Raw genomic sequence first — 17,984 nt, 5'->3', positions numbered from 1 at the left:
CGGAGAACTAGACGACCCTCGCAGGAAAGAGAAGCGTTACTGAGGGCAATGCACCCTGGGCAATGGAGTCCTCAACGGGCTTATCGCTTTGCGCTTGCGCAGCTGGAGGAGACAGCGTCCAAACCCGCAGAGGTAGTGTAGCAAAGCAACTTGGGTGTTGTAGTCTATTGGCGGGAAGGAGTCTTGGCGCCTTCCTTTCTCATGGCTTCCTAGAGGCTGTTAAAGGAAGAGCCGCTTTCTTCCTGCCTCCCAAGCTGCCCAGCGGCGCCGGTTGCTGGGGAACGCCAGCGCCGTGGGAGGGGATGGCGGGAGGGTACGGCTTAGGTGCTGGGGCCGGAGTTGAGTTGGTGAAGAAGAGCTGGGGGTCGTCATGAAACAACGGAAAGCCCCGGGGCCTGGGGGCGACGGTAGCCGCAAGAAGAGAGGTAATATGAGCGACCAAAGGTTGAGGAAAGCGTAGTTGGGCGGAGTTGGGGGAGCAGGCCGCGAAGCATTCTAGGGAGACCTCCCACAGCAGCCTGTTAAAAGAAAAAAAAAAAAAAGGGATTGCGGAGGGAGAATAACCAGGGAATCAGAAGGTTAAAAGGGCAATTGGCCCTCCCGCGAATGGAAAGGATATAGGGGTTGTAGTAGGGGGCAAAGCGGGTGAATAAATGGGACGAAGTGAAGGCTAAAAGGGAACCCTTACAGAGGAAGGGAACAAAAAAATTGTAGGAATGTTTTGTTTTGTTTTTAGTTTTTAAAAGTTGAGGTATAATTGACATATAACATTGTTAGTTTCAGGTGTACAACATAATGTTTGTATATATTTCGAAATGATTACCACGTAAAATTAGCATCCATCACCATACATAGTTACAAACATTTTTTTATTCTTGTGAAAAGAACTTTTAAGATCTACTCTTCAGCAACTTTCAAATATACAGTACACTATCATTAACTATAGTTACTGTGCTGTACTTTAAATCCCTATGACTTAGGGGTGTTTTTGATAAAAGTTAAATGTGTGGGGACGGGAGGGGAGAGGTATAGCTTTGCAGGTTCACATAGAACTGGAAGAAAAATAAGTTGGAGAGTATGTCAATAATCCTAATAGGCAAGGATCACGTTTTACACATTACTGAATCCCCAAGAACTAACACGAAGCAGGATTTAGTAAATGTTAATTGAATGACTGAAGCGTGAGAGTCATAAATCATGAAGGGCTACAGGTGGGAGTAGGGAAAAGATAGTTGGGGAGGAGAGAGGAAGAAAGACTGGGGAGTGACAGTGTGGTAGGGTTGAAGTGTGGGGGGGTTACTGTGAAGGATTTGAGGTGATGGAAGAGTGTGTAGCAAGAGGACCTCATCAGGTTAGTCTGCTCAAAAAGAAGCAAGCTTATGAAGAGACCAGGGAAATGTGAGCTGCAGCAAGAACAGTCACCCTGGGAACCCAGGGCAGATCATGAAATGAAATGGAATCTCTACAGGGCTGCCTCAAAACAAAACAAAAAAACTGGGTGACTGCATTTTATAGTATAGGCAAAGAGGTAGTAGGAGTAGTGATAGTGCATTAAGCCATTGGATTGAGGACTAAAGTTGCAGTCTGGGAATAAACCTTATCCAAACTGTTTAAAGATAACTAAGGCAGTTTTGAGGCAATGCCTTTCCTTCCAGGAATGAAGGGAGGATATGAAACAGAAGTGTGGAAGTGTTCAGTGCTGGTGCTGCTTATGTCAAACCAGTCAAGCATATTTGGTTGATAGGAGGAAAATCAAAATAGAAATAACGTAAGAATGTCCTCATTATACCACATGCATATACAGTAATACTCATGTACACACCTGTGTATAATTTTTATATTGAAACTAGTTATCCATAAAGATTATGGTGGGTTTTCTTCACTAAAGAAAGCAGAGAGGCTGTTCACTTTAGAAATCCAAAGAATTAGTTATATAAATTCCTGATCTGATAGACTCCAGTATATTTTTTTCTTGTGAGGCATGACCACTCCCCAGGGAAAAGTGAGAGGAATAGAAAGGTGTGTGTAATATTGGAATGGCTTCTTAAATCTCCTCTAAGTCATGGTTAGAAGATACCGTGAATAGAAGACAATCAGGGTCATTAAAGGAAAGCTTTATAGAAAGCCATGATGAATTGCCTCATTTACATTTTATTATCCGTCTAAAAGCCAAAAATATTATGAACCCAGCACTGTGCTAAAAGATAATGGCATAATCTGAAGATGATAGTTTCTGTCCTCATTGTGTGATATCGGCAGGAAGAAAAGACACAGTTTAAGGTGGTCTTTCTTGAAGTGCTGAGTTGTAAAGTGTAGACTTCATTTGAGAACTGATTGACAGTTGTTGCTGTTTTATGTTTAGTGATGGTTTTAAAGTAAGAGAATTAGGTAAAGATAACATATCTTAAAAACTGTGGACATTGAAATAATCAGAACAACAGTACTTGGAAGAAAAATTTCAACTACTTCATAGATTTTTTTAAACCTGTATACTGTTATCATTGTATTTGTATTTTTCATTTAATATCTTTCAGTTAAAGAGGAGTTTGTATTAGCATGTCTTAAGTTGGTATGTTCTTTACTTAAAATAACCTGAATCAAATCCTGAATACTAACTAGTTGTTAGGGTGGCTTAAGTGACCAGATAGATTATTCTATGGTCTGGTTTGCTAGTTACTTCTCATGTATTAGAATAAATAGAGAGCTTCCCTGGTGGCGCAGTGGTTGAGAGTCTGCCTGCTGATGCAGGGGACGCGGGTTCGTGCCCCTGTCTGGGAAGATCCCACATGCCATGGAGCAACTAAGCCTGTGCGCCACAACTACTGAGCCTGCATGTCCGGAGCCTGTGCTCTGCAACGGGAGAGGCCCCAACAGTGAGAGGCCCACATACCGCAAAAAAATAGAATAAGCCTTCTCTCTGTAGAGATGAAAATGTTTGTGTGTTTTCATTCAAAAAGCAGATTATGTGTTTTCTGTATTTAGACTAAATTTTGACTTAGTATTCTTGGATTCCTCCACAGGTTTAAGTGACATTTCTCCATCTACAAGCCTACCACCCCTGGTTGAAGGCCAGCTACGCTGCTTTCTGAAACTTACTGTTAATAAAGTCATATGGAAGATTACAAAGCCTCCTGCTTGTGTACTTGTTCGAGTGAGATGGTGGGGAGAAACATCAGAAGGAACACTCTTTTGTCCCAGGGATACATTGCAGACCGAACCAAAAGCTGTGAGAACAACTACACGTTATGCTATTCGCTGTGGTCCAAAGCAGTTTACCTCTTATCTAACAGGTATGTTTTTGTCTTATCGTTTCACCTGTAGGCCTAATAAGAAGCATGTGATTATGTTGTTAACAATAGGTATTATCGTGTACTTAGTATCTATGGCATTGTTAATTATTGAGGAGTCAAAGAGGTTTTATAATAGCCACCATTATTGAGAGTATACTATGTGCTACCAGTTGATACATATTATTTCTAATCCTTAATAACCTTGCAAGATAGATATTTTCTCTGTTTTATAGACAATGAAACTGAGGTTCAGAGAAATAAAATGAATCCTCTATAAGGTTACATAGTTGACAAATGGCCAAACTAGGATTTGAACCCACTTCTCTCTGACACCAAAACTCATGCACTTGTCACCACACCATGCTTCTTTAAGGAATAACTGTAGTCTGTACTCTGGGACTTACATTATGCTCAAGGAAAAATGGTATACATACAAAATTTATATGATACAAGATAATACATGCTAAATGCCAATGAGTGATTTAGTGAGTTAATAGTACAGGTTTTCAGAGAAGGGAGGATCCCTCTACTGGAACCAGGAGCTAAAATTTCTTCATTTCTGTTAAAGGAAAGCATTCTAAATGTACTGTGTTATTTCTCTATTCAGGTCAAGTTTTCATATAAACACATTTTGGATGGTAGACTTATTAAATCAATTCAGTTCAAGTCAGTAAAAATTAAGCATTTATCATGTAAATATTGTTGGGCTAAGAATACCGGAGAGCCAGAGGTGAATTAAAGATTAACTTGTCCTTAAGTTTGCATTCTTTCAAGAAGAAAATTTTGAAGACATCAAAATATAAAGAAAAAAAATTCAGTTATTCAAAAAATATGTATTGAACACTTAGCATGTGCTAGACGTTGTGCTAGACACTGTGGAGATTACAAAAATGAATCAAAAAATTTAATCACAATGGTGTCTAATTCTAACTAAATGCACAAAGAAGTTTAGTTACAATAGTAGGTAGAAAGTGATAAGAACTTTTAAAAGATACACATAGATATTTCATTAAGAAAATAAATGAGGGCTTCCCTGGTGGCACAGTGGTTGAGAGTCTGCCTGCCGATGCAGGGGACACGGGTTCGTGCCCCGGTCTGGGAAGATCCCACATGCCACGGAGCGGCTGGGCCCGTGAGCCATGGCCGCTGAGCCTGCGCGTCCGGAGCCTGTGCTCCGCAACGGGAGAGGCCACAACAGTGAGAGGCCCGCGTACCGCAAAAAAAAAAAAAAAAAGAAAAGAAAAGAAATGAGACATGGGTGAGCCTGGCTGTTAGTAAATAACCAACAAATGTTGGTACATTTCCCTTATTCTATATATGCACGTTATTTCATAGTCTGCAAAGCACTTTTATACCTATTAGCTCATAGAATTTTCAGAGAACTTGCATGATTAGGTAAGACAGGGACGGTGATATGTTAAGTAAGTTGCCTAAAGTCATATAACAAGCATTAAGCAGCTGCCATATAAAAGGATACTGTGCTATGTGTTTTACTTGCAATACTCCCATGCCTCACACAGCCATGATATAGGTATTATGATGCCTATTTTATAGACAGCTGTGGCTTACACAGAAGTAGCTTGTGAATGTTGGAGCCACAACACAATCACAAATCTTCTAATTGTAAACCCAATACTCTTTTCACTACAGCATTGAACAAAGGGTGAAAATGAACCACTTTCTCAACTTTGGTAAGAAAATGTTCAGAAGTTACACTGTCCTGAAATAATCTCAGATTGCATATGCATGCATTTTATTTCTCCTGCTGTAAATTAGGACCATGAAGGGGTTAAGTCTAAGCAACCAATTGACGAATACAGTTAAGGAGTTTATTTCCATTCCCTTTAGTTCTAAGTGCTCTCAGCCTTTCAGTGTTTCAGATATTATTGAGAAATAAGCAGTAAAATACTCCTGAGAGGCAGGAACCAACCCATGCATCTATACAAGAGAAGCCCTTTGTCCAGTTCAAAACTAGAAATGGTGAGAATTTAGAAACTGAGAATTTTTTTATTGTTGCTTTTTTATTTCAAAACTAAAGTCTGAGTCCTTGCCAAATATGTAAAAAATATATATATACTCTCTCAAAGGTATTTTCCTTATCAAATACTTGATATTCTAAATATTTTTATGTAATTTTTTTCTCCATTCGAGGTATTTGTCATTGCTCTTCTCTAAAACTTTGTTGTTCTTTTGATCTTGGGTTCACTCTTCCCCACCCCCTGAATGATATGGTAAGTGCATAGTTTATTTGAAAATAAAATGATTTTTTTAAGTAAAAAAATTTTGTAATGTATATTCCTCTTTCCACTTCCAAAAAAAGGTAAATGAAAAATGTCTGCCTGTGTTGTAATTGTTTCTGATTAGATATGGCTGTGCTGGTGCTGGAAGTAATCACCAAACTTGAACATCTTCCGGTTGGTAGAGTTCAGATCAGTGGACTAGCCCAGCTTTCTCCAACCCATCACATCAATGGATTTTTTACCATTGTTTCACCAACATCTAAGAAACTTGGAGAACTCCAGGTAAAAATAGTATAATTCTCTGCTACATAGAATAAAACTTCGGGGGCACAAATAGTTGAGTCTGTTTGTAGAATGGGTAGGTACGTGACTCCCACATACCATGCAAATTCCCACTTCGTGCTTTTGTTCATGTTTTTACCCAGACTGTCATGTACTTATTTCCCACTTATCCATATCCTCTTAGTTCTTTGCTGCCCATCTCAAGTTCCAAGAGACCTTCTCAGCTCCTACTGCACTCATTCTTCTCTTTATTTATTAATAAATGTACTCTTTATTAAATTTAGAATAACATGAATTACATAATCATTGTTCAATTATAATCCTACATAGTCTCCAAAATTTTGTATTTGTAGTTTCCCTTTAATTTCCCTTCCTTTTAGTTTCTAGATTCCCTGGGAGAGAGGACAGTGTTTTCTACTTTCTTTGTTTTTCCCACAACTTCTAACATAGTGCCAAGCAGTAATGGCTTGTTTGACTCATTTAAGTGGTATCTTAAATGAGTCAACAGACTACGATTTTAATATTGTTGAATAAACTGTTTTCATTTTTTCAGTATTAGAAGTGCATAACCAGTTGTTGATTGTTCATTCATTGATTCAGCCTACATTTTTTTGATATGCTGTTATGTGCCACTAACTTAAGATACAAAGATAAGAGATGGGCCTTTCAGTTAGTTTTCCAAAGTCAGGTAGGAGGAAATAGAAGAGAGTAACAAGTAGAACGCAGTGTGATATTGATACACATATACTATAGATATGTACAGGATGGTGGGAAAGAACATAGAAGGGTCTCTTTCTGAGGGAGACTCTGGGAGTTCTTCCTAGAGAATTCTGAATATTCAAATCCTTGAGAAATTTATACCTTGTCAAATGTATTCTAAAATATGTATAGAAATTTAAGCAGGTATTTAAGAAAACAGTTCAAAAAAGATGAGGAAAGAACATATAACATTACCAGATGTAAGAACCTATTATAAAACCACAAGCACATAATTGTCAAAGGAAGAGAATAAAGTTCAGAAATAGATTTATCTAAGTAAAAGAACTGAACATTTTCTATGTTCTATTTATCATATTTTTATTTATAATATATTGAAAGATAGTGACACCTTATGGTGGTAACTTCATGGTAAAATGGGACTGGTTTACTCTTCCTTTTCTGATAATGGTACAGATTTGCATCAGACCTGCAAAAACTGTTTGGCATTATGTTTCAAGAGCCATAATAATTATCATATATCATTTACCCTGGGGTCTTATATTAAGGAAATACCATAAAAAGAGAGGAAAGTTATATGCTTTGGACTGGTTATGGAAATGCACTTTTAATATTGAAAAAATGAAAACAGTTCATTCAATGATATTTAAATCATCTATTAGTGGAATATTTTGTTTCCATAAAAGATAAAATTATATAGTTATGATTGTGTAGCAACATGGAAAATTATTTTGGATTGATGACAAAAGAGAATTAAAATTATACCCACATATATGCATATGATTAATGACTGGGGAAGAATAAACAAGGGAAAATAGAAACAGTTGGAGCGTAGAATTCTAGGTAGGTTTTTTCCCTATATAAAAAATGAGATATAATTCATATGCCATAAAATTCACCCTTTTAAAGTATACAGTTCAGTAGTTTTTAGTGTATTCACAAGATTGTACAACCATCACGATTATCTAATTCCAGAGTATTTTATCACCCCAAGAAGAAACACTATACCCATTAGTAGTCATTCCCCTTTGTACCTTTCCCCAACCCCTGGCAACCACTAATCTACCTTCTGTCTCTATATGTTGCCTATTCTGGACATTTCAAATAAATGATGTAGTATAATATGTGACCTTTTGTATCTGGCTTCTTTCACTTGGCATAATGTTTTCAAGGTTCATCCATGTAGCATGAATCAGTACTTTATTCCTTATTATAGCTAAATAATATTCCATTGTATGGATATATTATAGCACATGTTGTTTATCCATTCTTCAGTTGATGGACATTTGGATTGTTTCCACTTTCTGACTTTTATGAATAATGCTGCTATGAACATTTGCATACAAGTTTTTTGTAGGCGTAGAATTGTGGTCATATGGTAAGTATGTTTAACCTTGAGGAACTACTGGACTGTTTTCTAAGGTGGTGCATCTTTTTTCCTCCCTTATTTAAATGTCAGTTGATAAAATAATACTTGTATGTTTTTTATTTAAATGTCATTGGGTTCTTTAGAGAATTGTTTTAATAGAGCCTTGGAGACAGAGATAAGATTTTGAAAGATTATGGAATAAGTAAATAAGTAGTAATTACAGTGAAGAAGTAGAAATAACAGTTAGAGATTTCTCTCTGTTTCCCACATAAATGGCAGCAAAGAGAGGGAGATGTAGTGTGACCTAATGGAAATAGCACAAGACTTGGACATGGAAAAACTGGTTATGAAAACATTTCTGGTGTTCATTTGTACTCTCTGAGCTTCAGTATCCTATTTTATAAAATGAAGACAATAACTTTTACCGTACGGCATTGTTGTAGGGATTAAATGATATGAAAAAAATATGGAAGCACTTAACATGGTACTTAGGCACATGACAGGGACATGCCAAATTTACTTGAATTGGAGAGGAAAGTATTGATAGTGGGCAGCAGAATTGAGAAGTTTGTTGCTACTTTAGAAGAGGAGTTGGCAAACTTTGCCCAGTGGACTAAATCTGGCCTTCTAACTAAAAATGGTTTTTATATGTTTAAAGGGTCATTTAAAAAAAGAAGAATGTGCAATAAAGCCTAAATTATTTACCCTCTGCCCCTTTACAGAATGAGTTTGCTGAGCCGTTTTTAGAGTATAGGAGACCTGATTTGTTTTGTAGACCAAGAGAAAAGCAAGTGAAGAAAGATATTGAAAATAAAAGAGGATAATTGAGCAAGTAAGGTCTTGGAGAGAATTAGATGGGAATGAATTTCTATTAAGAACACAACTGATAGTGGTAAACTTTGGAATGGAGGAATTATAACAAGGAGGGAAAGAGGAGAAACATTTTGAGATAGATAACATTGAAGGAATTCATGCTGATAACTTTTTTAGCAACATTTATTTTTTTGGCCACACCGCATTGCTTGTGGGATCTTAGTTCCCCGACCAGGGATTGAACCCCAGGCCCTTGGCAGTGAGAGCACGGAGTCCTAACCACTCGACCGTCAGGGAATTCCCATTAGCAACACTTATTATATGCATGCCTACCACATATTAGGCACTACATGTTTTATTTCATTTAATTTTTTTTTTATTAAATAGAGATAGATATGCAAAAGAATATCTTAGATGTATAAGATATAAAAATAACCATACTGTGAACACCCATTGGCTCGTCAACTAGGTTAAGAAATGTTAATAGGAAAAAAAGAAATATTAATAGAATAATGGAAAGAAACCAGGTTTAGAGATTCATCCATATTACTTTATGTATCAATAATTCTCTTTTGCAGAGTTGTGTTCCATTACACAATTTTCACAATTTTCATCCATTTGTCTTGGATGAAACCAGGCAGATATCCTTGCCTTGTTCTTGTTCTTGGGAGGAAAGCATTTGGTCTTTTCACTATTAAATATGGTATTAGATGCAGGTTTTTCATAGATGCCCTTTATCATTGAGAAAGTTCAAGTTTTCTGAGAGATTTGATCATAAATGAGTATTGAATTTTATCAAATTCAACTGTTGCTAGAGGTTAGAGGTGAGAAGAGGGCATGACTATAAAGGGAGTTTTTGGGGGGTGATGGAAGTGTTCCATATCTTAATTATGGTGGTGGTTACATGGATCTAAACATAGATTACAATTCATAGAAGTGTATATTTACAAAAATGTCCATTTTACTGTGTTAAATAATTTTTTTTTAATGTAGCAGATCAAATGTGATGATAAACAGAAGTTGTCCCTCTACCTCTTGTTGGGACATGGCTGGGGACTTTGCAAACTGGAGCACATACCCTGACTAAAGCCACTAGTCTACTCCAGCTAATTTTTGCCACAATGGGATGGAAACCCAGCATTGCTGGATCTTCTGATTTTTCAAGAGAAGCCAGAAATTCAAATTTTTACATAAAATCTGTTTTCTTAATCACTGTTAAATAATTTTGAAGTCTTTTAAAATGCTATATTGACTAGCATAAGTCTGAAAAATAGACATACTAATATGTTCTCTCCAATATCAGATGTTATAAATGTAGTAGATAATCCCAGAACTCCCCATTTTATATTAAAATTACTTCTTTTTAAATTCCCCTAAAAGATACTCTGATCCTTTGGGTCAGGTTCCATGTTTTATTCATCTCTTTGCCCCAGGCAGGTAGCACAGAGCCTGGCACTGAACTAGTATCAACAAATATTTGTTAATTGAACACAGGAGTTAGGCCAGCACCTATATTTTGATTGTAAGGTGGGTGTGGTGGGTAACTGGACTTTCTTTTTCTTTCTCACTGGTAGTAAAGGCCTTTGAGTTGTTTTGAGACTAGTTCAAATTTGCTTAGGGATAAAGCAAAACTCTGGCCAGCCAGCAGGTTATTGTTAAGGCCAGGTACGCAGCCTTTATTCTCAGTGTCTCCTTTGTTTCTAGAATAAAGTGGCAGTCTTTTGGCAAGTGATGAATGGCAAGGGACGATTTTCTGACACTTATATTTGGGCAGCCAGGATTTTATGTGATCCTCTTATAGCAGTGGCTGCACAAAGTATTTATCCCACTGCATTCCAGTCATTTGTCTTTGTAGAAAATCTTAATGATGAATAGATTTAAAGGACTTTATGCTACCTAGTTCATGAACAAAATTCTCCTCATCAAGACTCAAGTGTGTTTATTGAGTCTATGCCTTGGCAGTTTCTCCACATAGATTATTCCATTGACCTTCCCAGAGACTTCTTAAAATATTTAACTGCAATCTTTCATTTTTGTCTTAGGCCATTCATCATTATGTGACTCTCTTTGGCTACTTGAACAATTCCTTCTGCTGTCTGTGTCATTGTAACTGAACTTTCCACACTGCTCTTCTTTTCTTTTGGAGTACATTCTTCAATTTCTTCTCTAAAGTTTTGCTTTAGGCTCTGTTTTATTTTTTATTCCTACAGTAGGCTTTTCTCCATTGGGCTTTTCAGAGACCTGGAAAGCATTTTAGTAGAGTGCCTGAATTCAGAGGAGTTGGACGATAAAGGAAACGTCACATAATTACTTTTCATTTTAATGTTCCTCCCTCTTCACCCTGCCTCATCCCCAGCATAGAACTAGGGCCTTATTTTTCTCAAATAGCTAGCAATAAGGATGCAACAGGTGCTATGTCATTCTTTTATTTTTCAGACCATTAGTCATTATTATGCATACTTGTACACTAAGTGTATACTTACACTGATTAGTCTACAGAAAAATGAATAAGACAGTTCATGCCTTCAAGGAATTCATAATCTGATCAGGATAACAAATAAACTGGAAGTACAAATACCTCCTTTAAGCCTCTGCTTTTTTTTTTAATCTTCAAATTAGGATAATATACTTTCCTGACAGTTATATCATCACATCAGCTTCTCTGTATGAGGAACATAGCACACTTTCTGGCCTATTGTTAAGTGTTCAATAAATAGTGGTTATATTAATGGATAGATACAAAGTAAGTAGAAACATGAAAAAAGGAGTGGCCATAACATCTCTGCCTGGACACAAAGAAGTTTTCACAGAGGAAGTAATGCTGGAGGAAATTTGCACATGAAGGCATAAGGGAATGAAATATAAGGTACATTTAGAAAACTCTAAGTAATTGGTATATCCAGGAGAGAGAGATGGAGGAGAGGAACACAGTGAGAGATGAGGCTTCTGGGGTAGGCAGGAATTTGAACTAGATCCTATAAGGAACGGGGCCATTAATTTATATTAGAGAGTCTTAAAATTAATCAATGCTATAAAAAAAAAAGACTTCTGATACATTACATGTCCCTTTCAGGTCTCACTTGCCCTGGAGCCTTTGTCAGAAACTTTTGACAGCTACACTCCTCTTCCTACCACTGACATGACAGAAAATGTGCTTTTATCTGAACAAGGATTCAGAGAATATACTGAAGCAGGCAATACTCAGTTTCTGGTTCCATCAAGGCCTCAGAGGATCCCTACCACCAAAATTGATGGAAAAGAGTTAGCAGCCAACAGCAGTAGGTCAACCACTCCAAGGTAATTACCACACCTAATACCAGTCAGACTGTCTGCTAACTCCCAGTGTACTCATAATTTCGGTCTTTCATTTGTGGTTGTGTAGAAGGTTAAAGGTAGTCATTCATTCAGCAAATAAGTATTAAGTACTCAATATGTTTCCGGTCCAGTACCAGTTGCTAGGCATAGAAATTGATAAGACACAATTCCTATTTTTGAACATTGCTCACAATCTAGTGAGGAGGCCAATATACAGATAAGTAAGTATGTCTAAGTCACATAGACATGCCATGATAGGTGTACATGAAGGGAAAGAGGGAAAAGGCAGTGTTTTGTGAAATGGAATGAAGAGAAACAGATTTTGATTTTAAATAATTATCAGACGTTTGCTTTGTGTCAGACTCAGCACTGAGCTCTTTATTTCATTGTCTCACTTTAGCCAAACCATACAATGATAGGTAAAACATCTATTATTTATTTAATTTGGGAAATGAAAAACATATTTACAAAGCCTGAGCTACACTGCTATATACCACTGATCCACTTTCTTTCTCTGACAAAGTGGAATGTTACCATAATGGATAATATACTGTTGAAGTTCTCCTTTATTTTAAAACAGGGGAAAGGACCACTTGTACTTTGCAGAGAACTCTGATACAATAAAGGACTCTTTCTTTGGACTACGGCACCATCTTAATTCAGGACAGAGTTTAGAGTCTATGACTCTGAAAGGCAAAGCCCCACAGAAGCAGATGTCCCTTCTCAACAGTTCTGAATTGCGGCCTCAAATTAGGACAGTTGCCAAGAGTCACAGTGACTCATGCGTTCTTTCTTCAAACAACCCTCCTACCAAGAACCTTCTTTTAGGTATGTATATATTTGTGAACTGAGACTAAGCTATATTTATTGGGATTAGTCTGCTCATTAGGCAACCTACAAAGAGAACCAAGACTTCTGTTTGAACTAAATAGCCAAATGCAAGTGAATATCTTACTAGAGTCCAGAATTTCTAACCTTTTAAGGGCAGCTCTATTAAACCACTGAGTTTCTTCTAAATAATTACTGGGCACTTATAATTTTAAGTTTAGGGAAGGAACCATTTAAAGTGAACCTGGGTATGGGAGGAAAGCCTTTATCATAGAAAAATATTTGTCCTGATTTTTTTCGAGATAATTCAAAGCAAATAAGATTTTTGTCTCATCATCAGAATTTACTTATACCATTGTTCAGAGACTAGTACTAAACTTGTTTCATATTCTGAAAACTGTTGTTTTCAGTGGGAACATTCAGTGCACAGAAACTGCTGATCTTACGCCTGGGTATTAAATATGACTGACAGCCAAACAGAAGTAGAAAGGAGTCGGTTTACCTGTGTAAGGGCTTACACTGAAATTTAAAAAGGAAATAGGAAAGAGGTTGTATTACCTCATTTTAGGTAGTGGTATTATATGAAAAGCAATTTTGGTACCTTATGTTACACTGTAATGGTCAACCATATATCTCTGTGACATCAAGAGCATGACATAAATTTGTCTTCATCCTCACAAGTAAAATTTCCAAAGTAGAATATCTGCAGCTTTAGTAGAAAAGTCTTTTAAATTAAAACTACTTGGACCTCTGTGGGGTCATGATCCATAGACTAAGCAAGTCTTGCCTTATCTGTGGAGCTGGACAGGGGTAATGCGACCATTGTCTGATGTCCATAGTTCATTTCCTCCAGGATGTTTCTTTCCTCAGATTGTGTTACTCTGAACCATTTTATTTTTTATTTACCAAAGTACTGTACTTGGCTATTTGCAGTGTTTTCAAAACAAAATATTTCTTTTTGTGTGTTTTTAATCTTCAATACTTGGTGCAATAGAAGCTGCAAAGATGTGCCACTTTATCTATGAAATGGAGTTTTGTATACCAATAAATTCTAGTTTAAAGACAAAAAAAAAACTACGTGGATACAAAATTTACATTAGTAAGGATTTTTTTTAATGAAGAAAGACATTGTGTTAATATTTTTTCAACTAAAATGTCTATGATCCCCTAGTTTAAAAAATATACTCTGATTATGGTACGTTAATTTTATTTTTTTTATTTTTTTACTTGTTTGTTTTTGCATGCATTGGGTCTTCGTTGTTGCGCATGGGCTTTCTCTAGTCGTGGTGAGCGGGGGCTGCTCTTCATTGTGGTGCGCAGTCTTCTCATTGCAGTGGCTTCTCTTGTTGCGGAGCGCGGGCTCTAGGCGCATGGGCTTCAGTAGTTGTAGATGGCATGCTCTAGAGTGCAGGCTCAGTAGTTGTGGTGCACAGGTTTAGTTGCTCCGCGGCATGTGGGATCTTCCCGGACCAGGAGTCAAACCCGTGTCCCCTGCATTGGCAGGCAGATTCTTAACCACTGCACCACCAGAGAAGTCCCTATATTAATTTTAGACTTTAATGCAACCCTAGGCTACATTAACAAGAAAGAAAATTGCCTGACTATACTCAGCACTTGTCATTCTCACACCTGGAGTATTTTGTGTAGACCTGGGCAGCAGACTTTGATAAAATATTTGTTTACTCATTAAGCAGTTATTTATTCAGCACTTACTAAATGTCTGGCAGTCTTCGAGGTGTTAAGAATATAGCAATTTAAATTTATTTTTTAAAAAGGCACAAAATCCTCCCCTACGGATCTTATATTCTAGTAGGAATACCAATGATAAATTAGATAAGTAAGTATGTAGTGTTAGATAGTGATAATGGCAATGGGAAAAAAATGAAGCAAGGAAGAAAAGAGGATAGAATGCTGTTTTATGTATGTTGGCAAAGGAAGGCTTCTTTCTTTTTTAATTTTTTTTATTTTTATAAGTTTTTTTTATTTTTTTGCTTTTGACTTAGAGTTCTTTTTTTTTTAAATCTTTATTGGAGTATAATTGCTTTACAATTGTGTGTTAGTTTCTGCTTTATAACAAAGTGAATCAGTTATACATATACATATGTCCCCATATCTCTTTCCTCTTGCGTCTCCCTCCCTCCCACCCTCCCTATCCCACCCCTCTAGGTGGTCACAGAGCACCAAGCTGATCTCCCTGTGCTATGCGGCTGCTTCCCACTAGCTGTCTGTTTTACGTTTGGTAGTGTATATATGTCCATGCCACTCTCTCACTTTGTGCCAGCTTACCCTTCCCCCTCCCCGTGTCCTCAAGTCCATTCTCTAGTAGGTCTGTGTCTTTATTCCCGTCTTGCCCCTAGGTTCTTCATGACCTTTTTTTTTTTAGATTCCATATATATGTGTTAGCATATAGTATTTGTTTTTCTCTTTCTGACTTACTTCACTCTGTATGACAGACTCTATGTCCATCCACCTCACTACAAGTAACTCAATTTTGTTTCTTTTTATGGCTGAGTAATATTCCATTGTGTATATGTGCCACATCTTCTTTATCCATTCATCTGTCAATGGACACTAGGTTGCTTCCATGTCCTGGCTATTGTAAATAGAGCTGCAGTGAACATTGTGGTACATGACTCTTTTTGAATTATGGTTTTCTCAGGGTATATGCCCAGTAGTGGGACTGCTGGGTCGTATGGTAGTTCTATTATTAGTTTTTTAAGGAACCTCCATACTGTTCTCCATAGTGGCTGTATCAATTTACATTCCTACCAACAGTGCAAGAGTGTTCCCTTTTCTCCACATCCTCTCCAGCATTTATTGTTTGTAGATTTTTTTGATGATGGCCATTCTGACCGGTATGAGATGATATCTCATTGTAGTTTTGATTTGCATTTCTCTAATGATTAATGATGTTGAGCATGCTTTCATATGTTTGTTGGCAATCTGTATATCTTCTTCGGAGAAATGTCTGTTTAGGTCTTCTGCCCATTTCTGGATTGGGTTGTTTGTTTTTTTGATACTAAACTGCATGAGCTGCTTGTAAATTTTGGAGATTAATTCTTTGTCAGTTTCTTCATTTGCAAATATTTTCTCCCATTCTGAGGGTAGTCTTTTCATCTTGTTTATTATTTCCTTTGCTGTACAAAAGCTTTGACGTTTCATTAGGTCCCATTTGTTTATTTTTGTTTTTATTTCCATTTCTCTAGGAGGTGGGTCAAAAAGGATCTTGCTGTGATTTATGTCAAAGAGTGTTCTGCCTATGTTTTTCTCTATGAGTTTTATAGTGTCTGGCCTTACATTTAGGTCTTTAATCCATTTTGAGTTTATTTTTGTGTATGGTGTTAGGGAGTGTTCTAATTTCATTCTTTTACATGTAGCTGTCCAGTTTTCCCAGCACCACTTATTGAAGAGGCAGTCTTTTCTCCACTGTATAGTCTTGCCTCCTCTGTCAAAGATAAGGTGACCATATGTGCATGGGTTTATCTCTGGGCTTTCTGTCCTGTTCCATTGATCTATTTTTTTGTGTGTGTCAGTACCATACTGTCTTGATGACTATAGCTTTGTGGTATAGTCTGAAGTCAGGGAGCCTGATTCCTCCAGCTCCGTTTTTTGTTCCCAAGATTGCTTTGGCTATTTGGGGTCTTTTGTGTTTCCATACAAATTGTGAAATTTTTTGTTCTAGTTCTGTGAAAAATGCCAGTGGTAGTTTGATAGGGATTGCATTGAATCTGTAGATTGCTTTTGGAAATATAGTCATTTTCACAATGTTGATTCTTCCAATCCAAGAACATGGTATATCTCTCCATCTATTTGTGTCATCTTTAATCTCTTTCATCAGTGTCTTATAATTTTCTGCATACAGGCCTTTTGTCTCCTCAGGTAGGTTTATTCCTAGATATTTTATTCTTTTTGTTGCAATGGTAAATGGGAGTTTTTAATTTTTTTTAACTTTTTTTGTTGTTGTTGTTCTTGCTGCATTGGGTGTTCGTTGCTGTGTGTCAGCTTTCTCCAGTTGCGGCGAGCGGGGGACTACTCTTCGTTGCGGTGCGTGGGCTTCTTATTGCATTGGCTTCTGTTGTTTCAGAGCACAGCCTCTAGGTGCACAGGCTTCAGTAGTTGTGGCACATGGGCTCAGTAGTTGTGCCTCACGGGATCTAGAGCACAGGCTCAGTAGTTGCAGCGCACAGGCTTAGTTGCCCCGCGGTATATGGGATCTTCCCAGACCAGGGCTCAATCCTGTGTCCCCTGCATTGGCAGGCAGATTCTTAACCACTGTGTCACCAGGGAAGTTCCAAAGGAAGTCTTCTTTAAGAAGTTAATATTAAAGATCTATAGAAGATGAGTTCCTTCTAAGGAGAGTACCTAGACTGGGGAAGGGACCACCAAGAGATATTTAGCCTCAAGAAAACAGCTACCATTTACTTACCGTTCATTATGTGCTACCTACTATGCCAAGTGCCTTATACACAAAAACCAAGTGAGGTTGGGATTGTTATCCCCATTTTAAAATGAAGACACAGGCTCACAGTTAGGGAGCTTCTGCCCTATCAAACGGGACAGCTGCTTCTCAGCTCCAGTTCATCATTATCTTAAACTGTACAGCAAAGTCCTTTGCTTCATCCTACTGTAGGTTCCTTGTTTACCTAGGCCTGCTTTTTTTAAAAATCGAGACTATGCTGGCCAACTGTTCAAGCCAAATAAAATATGCCAGGTGCAACCCATGGGCTGCCAATGTGCAAATTTCTTCCATTAGATGTACTAGGATCTTTGGGTTTAAAGATAAAACAAGACAGATTGTGACTCAGTCTGGGTTAATAGTTCTTCCTTGCAAAAGTGGGAAGGGATAGCTTCAAGAGATAGTGAATTCTGTATCACTGAGAATCGTCAAGTATGGGCTGGATAACCTTGTCATGGGACTCTTACAGATGGGATTAAATCATCAAGTAGACAGATGTGATCTTTAAAGATCCCTTCCAACCACAAGACCGTGGAGCACTAAGATTAAGTGGGTCATTTTAGTAAGTAGGTCTAAAGCTAGTCATGGAGGTTTATAACAAATACATAAACCTAGTTATCTTCCTGGTCTTTATTATACTGACATCATACCAGTAAGGGGGGGGACAGAGCTGA

At 37.4% G+C, this 17,984-nt stretch overlaps 1 protein-coding gene across 1 annotated transcript in view; it reads left to right on the top strand.

Moving 5' to 3' along the window:
• The first annotated feature begins 225 nt into the window (after positions 1-225).
• C2CD3 (C2 domain containing 3 centriole elongation regulator) overlaps positions 226-17,984 on the top strand; it is a 128,636-nt gene continuing 110,877 nt past the window's right edge. Inside the window, exons 1-5 of the mRNA XM_060159983.1 lie at positions 226-425; positions 3,021-3,290; positions 5,655-5,812; positions 11,785-12,008; positions 12,607-12,854. Coding sequence (XP_060015966.1) covers positions 371-425; positions 3,021-3,290; positions 5,655-5,812; positions 11,785-12,008; positions 12,607-12,854 — 955 coding nt within the window. The 5' untranslated portion in view covers positions 226-370. The remainder of the gene's footprint in view (positions 426-3,020; positions 3,291-5,654; positions 5,813-11,784; positions 12,009-12,606; positions 12,855-17,984) is intronic.

Source organism: Lagenorhynchus albirostris, chromosome 9, assembly GCF_949774975.1.
Source record: "Lagenorhynchus albirostris chromosome 9, mLagAlb1.1, whole genome shotgun sequence".
Lineage (NCBI taxonomy): Eukaryota > Metazoa > Chordata > Mammalia > Artiodactyla > Delphinidae > Lagenorhynchus > Lagenorhynchus albirostris.
Note: the sequence above shows the minus strand (reverse complement) of the source record. Positions and strands in the feature narration are given on the sequence as shown.